Here is a 10,931-nt window from a genome sequence, read left to right as displayed (position 1 = left end):
CGTTCTAAATACTTATTTATTATGAAAATTTAGGAAAATAAATTATTAACAAATACGAACATTTTTGTTTAAAAAAATATAAATTAAAGTTTTTTGTTTAATACATAAATAGTAAAATTATTGGGTGCCAATTGGCCAATCTTTGGATCAATTAGAATATTTCAAACTCTTGAAAAATCAATGGATGATATATTTTTCTCATACATTGAATTATTGATTGACTGAAATATATATTTAATGATCATTTGATACATATACTTAGTTACTTGAAGAGTGTCATAAACTCAACAAAACAAAGCTATTGTTATAGATAGTTTAGAGAACGTATTTTACATAAACCAATAATTATCATATTTGCTTGTTAAGTAGCAATCCAATATTTTAATTAATTAATAATTTAAATAACAATACAAACCTAACATAACATAAAAAAATACAAAAAAAAATAACCGTATACCTATTTAGTAAAATCCATAATACGAACTTAACTAACTAACTAACTAACTAACTAACTAACTACGAACTACTAACTAACTAACTACTAACTAACTAACTACAACTAACTAACTAACTAAACTAACTACTAACTAACTAACTAACTACTACTACTAACTAACTAACTAACTAACTATAACTAACTAACTAACTAACTAACTAACTAACTAACTAACTAACTAACTAAACCTAACTACTAACTAACTACTAACTAACTAACTACTAACTAACTAACTAACTAACTACTAACTAACTAACTAACTAACTACTAACTAACTAACTAACTACTAACTAACTAACTAACTAACTAACTAACTAACTAACTAACTAACTAACTAACTAACTAACTACTAACTAACTAACTAACTAACTAACTACTAACTAACTAACTAACTAACTAACTAACTAACTAACTAACTAACTAACTAACTAACTAACTACTAACTAACCTAACTAACTAACTAACTAACTAACTAACTAACTAACTAACTAACTAACTAACTAACTAACTAACTAACTAACTAACTAACTACTAACTAACTAACTAACTAACTAACTAACTAACTAACTAACTAACTAACTAACTAACTAACTACTAACTAACTAACTAACTAACTAACTAACTAACTACTACTAACTAACTAACTAACTAACTAACTAACTAACTAACTAACTACTAACTAACTAACTAACTAACTAACTACTAACTAACTAACAACTAACTACTAACTAACTAACTAACTAACTAACTAACTAACTAACTAACTAACTAACTAACTAACTAACTAACTAACTAACTAACTAACTACTAACTAACTAACTACTAACTAACTAACTAACTACTAACTAACTAACTACTAACTAACTAACTACTAACTAACTAACTAACTAACTAACTAACTAACTAACTAACTAACTAACTACTAACTAACTACTATCTAACTAACTAACTAACTAACTACTACTAACTACTAACTAACTAACTAACTAACTAACTAACTAACACACTAACTTACTAACTAACTGAACTGAACTGAATAATGTTCATTATCAACAGCAGGTCAATGAACTTAATAAATATGTTATACATTTTTTATTTCATATTATAATGCATATATTTAAAAAGAAAAAGAAGTTTGTATTGTTATTAGTAGTGTTTAGAGTTATCAAACAAATTGTTTACAATTTTAAATCTGTTTATAAAATTAATAAAATTGTGCTTTCAAAAACACAACATTTGTTGTGATTTAAAGCGCTAAACAGATTTAGAAAATTTTAATATTTCTGTATTAAAAGTCTTTTTCATAAAAATTTATTAATCGTTTATACAAATTTTTTATGAAAATTTATTTTATAAACCTTTGATAAATGTTTATGAATAACGCCCTGAGTAATGTAAGTTATTACTAGACTTCTTAACAGTAATACAGACGAAGTATGAACTTGTCATTGCTGGGAGAATAAACATTTTATGAGTTGTTTAAACAAATGCTGTAGCAACTTCTTTCACAATCAATTAAAAAATGGAACTGCTAAACTCTTAAAAGTCAAAATCAGTGATGGCGATCATTGACATGACCTTAAAGTATTTACTTAGTATGAAGATAGATTTTCTTGCAAAATTTGTCAAAGAAGATTATATTCTATACTTAACAAAATACGAAACCTTAACTTTATGTGCAGATCACAACAACTTATGTATTCTTTCCATTGTGATCCATACAAAAGAGTTCTTGTATCAATTAACTGAAACTGAAAAGCGAAAATATTTATAAACTAAATAAAAGTATCTGACCTTAAAATAAATCGATTTTATTATTGCAAAATTGTCAATATTAAATTAATAATTTTTATATTAACTATAAAAGCTGAAGATTTTTATGCCGAAGATATCAAACACTTGAAGTAATTCGAATAAAAAACATTAAAATACTTTAATCTAATACTACGAATCAAAAAAAAAAAAAATCTTTAACAAAATGTTCAAATTTGTAAGTTTAATAGTTTTGAAATTACTTAAAATTTTTTTTAAATCGTATTTTTTTTTTTGAAAGGTTGTCTTGGTCTTCGCTGCTCTCTTCGCCATTGCTGCTGCGCGCCCTGGCTACTTGGCATCTTCACCAGTGGTTTTGTCCGGACACTCTCACTATGCACAGCATGCCCATTACTCAGCTCCAGTGGTCAAAACTGTTGTAGCCCCTGTTGTTCACGCAGCTCCTGTAGTCCATACCCAAGTTGTCAAGAGCGTTGTCCACTCTGCTCCTTTAGTACACTCTACTCCTTTAGTGCACTCCGCTCCTTTGGTACACTCTGCTCCTTTGGTACACTCTGCTCCTTTGGTACACTCTGCTCCTTCGCTGCACTCCGCTACCTTGGTTCACTCTGCTCCTTTGGTGCACTCCGCTCCATTGGTTCACTCTGCTCCCTTGGTCCATTCTCATTCCTTGTACCACTCTTACGGCGCTGCTCCAGTCAAGACCTACGCCCCTGCTTATGCTCCATTCAAAAACTAATTTACTTTACGAATACAAATTTTAAAATGAACTGATTGTTAAATTAATATATAATTTAGTAAATATATATGTTATTTGTTAATAAAAATTTATAACGAAAACTCTTTTCTGTTTCCTTTTTTGCAAATTAGGTCTTTTTTAAATATTAATCGTTAGTAAAAATGTCATTGTCTTGTAGTTCTATAGTTCTAAGTGTTACAAACATCATCAGAGACGTATGTCATCATTATATGGTGTAGGGTATAATGGTGAAATTATAATTCTTCTCAAATTCCAAATATCCTGAAATGTTAATGTTTCAATCGATCCGAACATGGCTTTTCAATTTTGGTTTATCCTAATGTATGTCCTAATATTTGAAAAAAGCGCTTCTGGCCATATTTGAAAAGTTCTAACTGCGCGATGATATCCTTATTCATAAAGTTTATAGTCTAGTCTATAGTCTAGACTATAGTCTAGTCTATAGTCTAGACTATAGTCTAGTCTATAGTCTAGTCTATAGTCTGGTCTATAGTCTAGTCTATAGTCTAGTCTATAGTCTAGTCTATAGTCTAGTCTATAGTCTAGTCTATAGTCTAGTCTATAGTCTAGTCTGTAGTCTAGTTTATAGTCTAGTCTATAGTCTAGTCTGTAGTCTAGTCTGTAGTCTAGTCTGTAGTCTAGTCTGTAGTCTAGACTATAGTCTAGTCTATAGTCTAGTCTGTAGTCTAGTTTATAGTCTAGTCTATAGTCTAGTCTATAGTCTAGACTATAGTCTAGTGTATAGTCTAGTCTATAGTCTAGACTATAGTCTAGTCTATAGTCTAGACTATAGTCTAGTCTATAGTCTAGTCTATAGTCTAGTCTATAGTCTAGTCTATAGTCTAGTCTATAGTCTAGTCTATAGTCTAGTCTATAGTCTAGTCTATAGTCTAGTCTATAGTCTAGTCTATAGTCTAGTCTATAGTCTAGTCTATAGTCTAGTCTATAGTCTAGTCTATAGTCTAGTCTATAGTCTAGTCTATAGTCTAGTCTATAGTCTAGTCTATAGTCTAGTCTATAGTCTCTATCTATAGTCTAGTCTAGTCTAGTCTATAGTCTAGTCTATAGTCTAGTCTATAGTCTAGTCTATAGTCTAGTCTATAGTCTAGTCTATAGTCTAGTCTATAGTCTAGTCTATAGTCTAGTCTATAGTCTAGTCTATAGTCTAGTCTATAGTCTAGTCTATAGTCTAGTCTATAGTCTAGTCTATAGTCTAGTCTATAGTCTAGTCTATAGTCTAGTCTATAGTCTAGTCTATAGTCTAGTCTATAGTCTAGTCTATAGTCTAGTCTATAGTCTAGTCTATAGTCTAGTCTATAGTCTAGTCTATAGTCTAGTCTATAGTCTAGTCTATAGTCTAGTCTATAGTCTAGTCTATAGTCTAGTCTATAGTCTAGTCTATAGTCTAGTCTATAGTCTAGTCTATAGTCTAGTCTATAGTCTAGTCTATAGTCTAGTCTATAGTCTAGTCTATAGTCTAGTCTATAGTCTAGTCTATAGTCTAGTCTATAGTCTAGTCGTCTATAGTCTATAGTCTATAGTCTATAGTCTAGTCTATAGTCTATAGTCTATAGTCTATAGTCTATAGTCTAGTCTAGTCTAGTCTAGTCTAGTCTATAGTCTAGTCTAGTCTATAGTCTAGTCTAGTCTATAGTCTAGTCTAGTCTATAGTCTAGTCTAGTCTATAGTCTAGTCTAGTCTATAGTTTAGTCTAGTCTAGTCTAGTCTAGTCTAGTCTAGTCTAGTCTAGTCTAGTCTAGTCTAGTCTAGTCTAGTCTAGTCTAGTCTAGTCTAGTCTATAGTCTAGTCTAGTCTAGTCTAGTCTAGTCTAGTCTAGTCTAGTCTAGTCTAGTCTATAGTCTAGTCTATAGTCTAGTATATAGTCTAGTCTAGTCTATAGTCTAGTCTATAGTCTAGTCTATAGTCTAGTCTATAGTCTAGTCTATAGTCTAGTCTATAGTCTAGTCTATAGTCTAGTCTATAGTCTAGTCTATAGTCTAGTCTAGTCTATAGTCTAGTCTATAGTCTAGTCTATAGTCTAGTCTATAGTCTAGTCTATAGTCTAGTCTAGTCTATAGTCTAGTCTAGTCTAAAGTCTAGTCTACTACGAAACATTTTACTAAAAATTAGCATTTAAAAAAAGTCATAATTTTCAAAAAAGGAAACAGAAAAGAATTTTCGTTATAAATTTTTATTAACAAATAACATATATATTTACTAAATTATATATTAATTTAACAATCAGTTCATTTTAAAATTTGTATTCGTAAAGTAAATTAGTTTTTGAATGGAGCATAAGCAGGGGCGTAGGTCTTGACTGGAACAGCGCCGTAAGAGTGGTACAAGGAATGAGAATGGACCAAGGGAGCAGAGTGAACCAATGGAGCGGAGTGCACCAATGGAGCAGAGTGAACCAAGGGAGCAGAGTGTACCAAAGGAGCAGATTGTACCAAAGGAGCAGAGTGTACCAAAGGAGCAGAGTGTACCAAAGGAGCAGAGTGTACCAAAGGAGCGGAGTGCACTAAAGGAGTAGAGTGTACCAAAGGAGCAGAGTGGACAACGCTCTTGACAACATGGGTGTGGACTACAGGAGCAGCGTGAACAACAGGGGCTACAACAGTTTTGACCACTGGAGCTGAGTAATGGGCATGTTGTGCATAGTGAGAGTGTCCGGACAAAATCACTGGTGAAGATGCCAAGTAGCCAGGGCGTGCAGCAGCAATGGCGAAGAGAGCAGCGAAGACCAAGACAACCTTTCAAAAAAAAAAAATACGATTTAAAAAAATTTTAAGTAATTTCAAAACTATTAAACTTACAAATTTGAGCATTTTGTTAAAGATTTTTTTTTGATTCGTAGTATTAGATTAAAGTATTTTAATGCTTTTTATTCGAATTACTTCAAGTGTTTGATGTCTGCAGTATAAACATCTTCAGCTTTTATAGTTAATATAAAAGTTAATAATTTAATATTGAAAATTTTGCAACAATAAAATCGATGTATTTTAAGGTCAGATACTTTTATTTAGTTTATAAATATTTTCGCTTTTCAGTTTCAGTCAATTGATACAAGAACTCTTTTGTATGGATCACAATGGAAAGAATACAAAAGTTGTTGTGATCTGCACATAAAGTAAAGGTTTCGTATTTTGTTAAGTATAGAATACATATAATCTTCTTTGACAAATTTTGCAAGAAAAGCTATCCTCATACTAAGTAAATACTTTAAGGTCATGTCAAAGATCGCCATCCATCATTTTGACTTTTAAGAGTTTAGCAGTTCCATTTCTAATTGATTGTGAAAAAATTTGCTACAGCAAATTTTAATTATCTTCAAAATTGCGACTTTTGTTTACAAGGATTACATGGATGGACAGACAGACAGACAGACAGACAGACGGACGGACATGGCTTAATCGACTCAAACCTTTAATTCTATGCTTTACAAACATCAGCACAAATACAATATACTCTCCCCAATGAAGTGGTGTAGGGTATAAAAATAACATTCTTAAGCCTTGATTGGCTGGTACTATCAAACTATGAAAAGTTAAAATGATCCACAGCGATCGCTTTACATGACCTTAAATTGTTTACTTAGTATGAAAATACCTTTTTAAATATACTACATATGTTACTTTGCAAAGTTTAAACAAATTAGGTTCTATACGTAAGAAAAGCGAAAGATATCATTATTTTATTGCTACTCTACAACTTTTGTATTCTTTTCATTGTGATCCATACAAAAGAGTTCTTGTATAAATTGACTAAAACAGAAGAACAAACAATTTTTATAAAATAAGCAAAAGTATTTGATCTTTAAGGTCATTGATTATCAATCGATTTTATTGTAGCAAAATATTCAATATTAGATTTATAATTTTTTAAATTAACTATAAAAACTAAAGATGTTTATGTTGAAGATATCAAACACTTGAAGCAATTCAAATAAAAAACATTAATATATTTTAATCTAAAACCACAAATTTATAAAAATCTTTTAACAAAATGTTCAAATTTGTAAGTTGAGATTTAAAAACTTTAAAATTACTTGAACAATTTTTAAAAATAATTATTTTCTTCTTTATTAGGTTGCTTTGGTCTTTGCTGCTCTCTTCGCCATTGCTGCTGCCCGCCCTGGTTACTCACCTGTAGTCTTGTCCGGACACTCTCACTATGCACAACATGCTGTAATTGCCCATTACTCAGCTCCAGTGGTTAAAACTGTTGTTCATGCTGCTCCTGTAGTTCACACCCAAGTTGTCAAGAGCGTTGTTCATACTGCTCCCTTAGTACACTCTGCTCCTTTGGTGCACTCTGCTCCCTTGGTGCATTCTGCTCCTGTGGTACACTCTGCTCCCTTGGTGCACTCTGCTCCTTTAGTGCACTCCGCTCCTTTGGTACACTCTGCTCCCTTGGTACACTCCGCTCCTTTGGTACAGTCTGCTCATTTGGTTCACTCTGCTCCCTTGGTGCACTCTCATTCCTTGTATCACTCCTACGGTGCTGTTCCAGTCAAGAGCTACGCTCCTGCTTATGCTCCATTCAAAAACTAATTTAATTTTTTCCACAGTATTTAAACACATATTAACTGATTGTTAACCTAAGAAATAATTTAGTAAATATATACATATGTACATATACATATGTATTTGTTATTTGTTAATAAAAATTTATAAAGAAAATTAAAATTTTTATTGAATTTAATTTTGCGAAATTTACAATTTTTAGATAAATACTAATAAGAGTCCAAAATTGGTAAAAATCCGAATTTGTATGAAAAATTTCAACTTCGATAAAAAAATATATTTTTCAAACATTCAACAAAGTTTGGAGGATTTCGGAGAAAGTATACGTTAGTCTAAAATTTTATAATTTCAAAGAAGTTTGTGCTTCCTTTCACAAATTAAAATCCACTTTCAATGTGATCTTATTATATTTATACTCTATTGGTTTATATATTGGTTTCTAAATTAATATCAAATGATCACAAATGAACAATTTAAATTAAATTGATAGCTTTTTAGACTGATAACAGAGGATGACAAAATTACAGACTCTCCTGACCAAGGGCAGTTTGTAGGTCTACAGAATATCAAAAAAAAAATTTAATATTTCCCGAAAATCGGGAATACGATATTTTCCAAAGAAATCGAATCAGCATGAGCAAAATCGTTGTTATTTGCAGCTCAATAAAATAACTTAGTAGCGGTGTTAAGAGAAGGATTGTCATTCTCTCATATGGAAATGGTTACTATCAGAACACAGAGAGTACCTTTTTTAGGTAAAATTTTACAAAAACTTTCAACTGACGTGTAATGTGCTTTTCTACTAGATTGTGAACTTTAGTCTAGTCTATAGTCTAGTGTATAGTCTAGTCTATAGTCTAGTCTATAGTCTAGTCTATAGTCTAGTCTATAGTCTAGTCTATAGTCTAGTCTATAGTCTAGTCTATAGTCTAGTCTATAGTCTAGTCTATAGTCTAGTCTATAGTCTAGTCTATAGTCTAGTCTATAGTCTAGTCTATAGTCTAGTCTATAGTCTAGTCTATAGTCTAGTCTATAGTCTAGTCTATAGTCTAGTCTATAGTCTAGTCTATAGTCTAGTCTATAGACTAGTCTATAGTCTAGTCTATAGTCTAGTCTATAGTCTAGTCTATAGTCTAGTCTATAGTCTAGTCTATAGTCTAGTCCATAGTCTAGTCTATAGTCTAGTCTATGGTCCTAGTCTATAGTCTAGTCTATAGTCTAGTCCATAGTGTAGTCTATAGTCTAGTCTATGGTCTAGTCTATAGTCTAGTCTATAGTCTAGTCTATAGTCTAGTCTATAGTCTAGTCTATAGTCTAGTCTATAGTCGTCTATCTCTAGTCTATAGTCTAGTCCATAGTCTAGTCTATAGTCTAGTCTATATCTAGTCTATAGTCTAGTCTATAGTCTAGTCTATAGTCTAGTCTATAGTCTAGTCTATAGTCTAGTCTATAGTCTAGTCTATAGTCTAGTCTATAGTCTAGTCTATAGTCTAGTCTATAGTCTAGTCTATCTAGTCTATAGTCTAGTCTATAGTCTAGTCTATAGTCTAGTCTATAGTCTAGTCTATAGTCTAGTCTATAGTCTAGTCTATAGTCTAGTCTATAGTCTAGTCTATAGTCTAGTCTATAGTCTAGTCTATAGTCTAGTCTATAGTCTAGTCTATAGTCTAGTCTATAGTCTAGTCTATAGTCTAGTCTATAGTCTAGTCTATAGTCTAGTCTAGTAGTCTAGTCTATAGTCTAGTCATAGTCTAGTCTATAGTCTAGTCTATAGTCTAGTCGATAGTCTAGTCTATAGTCCTAGTCTATAGTCTAGTCTATAGTCTAGTCTCTAGTCTAGTCTATAGTCTAGGTCTATAAGTCTAGTTCTATCGTCTAGTACATAGTGTAGTCTATAGTCTAGTCTATGGTCTAGTCTATAGTCTAGTCTATAGTCTAGTCTATAGTCTAGTCTATAGTCTAGTCTATAGTCTAGTCTATAGTCTAGTCTTAGTCTAGTCTAAGTCTAGTCTATAGTCTAGTCTATAGTCTAGTATAGTCTAGTCTATGTCTAGTCTATGTCTAGTCTATAGTCTAGTCTATAGTCTAGTCTATAGTCTAGTCTATAGTCTAGTCTATAGTCTAGTCTATAGTCTGTCTAGTCTAGTCTATAGTCTAGTCTATAGTCTAGTCTATAGTCTAGTCTATAGTCTAGTCTATAGTTAGTCTATAGTCTAGTCTATAGTCTAGTCTATAGTCTAGTCTATAGTCTAGTCTATAGTCTAGTCTATAGTCTAGTCTATAGTCTAGTCTATAGTCTAGTCTATAGTCTAGTCTATAGTCTAGTCTATAGTCTAGTCTATAGTCTAGTCTATAGTCTAGTCTATAGTCTAGTCTATAGTCTAGTCTATAGTCTAGTCTATAGTCTAGTCTATAGTCTAGTCTATAGTCTAGTCTATAGTCTAGTCTATAGTCTAGTCTATAGTCTAGTCTATAGTCTAGTCTATAGTCTAGTCTATAGTCTAGTCTATAGTCTAGTCTATAGTCTAGTCTATAGCCTAGTCTATAGTCTAGTCTATTCTAGTCTATAGTCTAGTCTATAGTCTAGTCTATAGTCTAGTCTATAGTCTAGTCTATAGTCTAGTCTATAGTCTAGTCTATAGTCTAGTCTATAGTCTAGTCTATAGTCTAGTCTATAGTCTAGTCTATAGTCTAGTCTATAGTCTAGTCTATAGTCTAGTCTATAGTCTAGTCTATAGTCTAGTCTATAGTCTAGTCTATAGTCTAGTCTATAGTCTAGTCTATAGTCTAGTCTATAGTCTAGTCTATAGTCTAGTCTATAGTCTAGTCTATAGTCTAGTCTATAGTCTAGTCTATAGTCTAGTCTATAGTCTAGTCTATAGTCTAGTCTATAGTCTAGTCTATAGTCTAGTCTATAGTCTAGTCTATAGTCTAGTCTATAGTCTAGTCTATAGTCTAGTCTATAGTCTAGTCTATAGTCTAGTCTATAGTCTAGTCTATAGTCTAGTCTATAGTCTAGTCTATAGTCTAGTCTATAGTCTAGTCTATAGTCTAGTCTATAGTCTAGTCTAGTCTAGTCTAGACTAGTCTATAGTCTAGTCTATAGTCTAGTCTATAGTCTAGTCTATAGTCTAGTCTATAGTCTAGTCTATAGTCTAGTCCATAGTCTAGTCTATAGTCTAGTCTATGGTCTAGTCTATGGTCTAGTCTATAGTCTAGTCTATAGTCTAGTCTATAGTCTAGTCTATAGTCTAGTCTATAGTCTAGTCTATAGTGTAGTCTATAGTCTAGTCTATAGTCTAGTCTATAGTCTAGTCTATAGTCTAGTCTATAGTCTAGTCCATAGTCTAGTCTATAGTCTAGTCTATAGTCTAGT

At 31.6% G+C, this 10,931-nt stretch overlaps 3 protein-coding genes across 3 annotated transcripts; 2 read left to right on the top strand and 1 right to left on the bottom strand.

Moving 5' to 3' along the window:
• Positions 1-2,390: 2,390 nt before the first annotated feature.
• On the top strand, positions 2,391-3,109 carry LOC119615011 (A-kinase anchor protein 14-like). Its single transcript, XM_037971097.1, has 2 exons — positions 2,391-2,486; positions 2,550-3,109. The coding sequence occupies exons 1-2, from the start codon at positions 2,475-2,477 to the stop codon at positions 3,006-3,008; spliced, it is 471 nt and encodes a 156-aa protein (XP_037827025.1). The 5' UTR covers positions 2,391-2,474; the 3' UTR covers positions 3,009-3,109.
• Positions 3,110-5,274: 2,165 nt separating this feature from the next.
• On the bottom strand, positions 5,275-5,956 carry LOC119615009 (A-kinase anchor protein 14-like). Its single transcript, XM_037971095.1, has 2 exons — positions 5,846-5,956; positions 5,275-5,782 (listed from the first exon to the last, which is right to left on the bottom strand). The coding sequence occupies exons 1-2, from the start codon at positions 5,855-5,857 to the stop codon at positions 5,306-5,308; spliced, it is 489 nt and encodes a 162-aa protein (XP_037827023.1). The 5' UTR covers positions 5,858-5,956; the 3' UTR covers positions 5,275-5,305.
• A 971-nt stretch (positions 5,957-6,927) lies between these two features.
• On the top strand, positions 6,928-7,711 carry LOC119615010 (A-kinase anchor protein 14-like). The gene is made up of 2 exons (XM_037971096.1): positions 6,928-7,046; positions 7,118-7,711. Exons 1-2 carry the CDS (start codon positions 7,035-7,037, stop codon positions 7,580-7,582), a joined length of 477 nt encoding a protein of 158 aa, XP_037827024.1. The 5' UTR covers positions 6,928-7,034; the 3' UTR covers positions 7,583-7,711.
• Positions 7,712-10,931: the final 3,220 nt, after the last annotated feature.

Source organism: Lucilia sericata, unplaced genomic scaffold (assembly GCF_015586225.1).
Source record: "Lucilia sericata isolate MDLA Ls3-8-SP2 unplaced genomic scaffold, ASM1558622v1 Contig003885F_arrow, whole genome shotgun sequence".
In the NCBI taxonomy this organism is placed as follows: Eukaryota; Metazoa; Arthropoda; class Insecta; order Diptera; family Calliphoridae; genus Lucilia; species Lucilia sericata.
The sequence above is the reverse complement of the archived record's forward strand: the minus strand, read 5'-3'. Positions and strand labels throughout refer to the sequence as shown.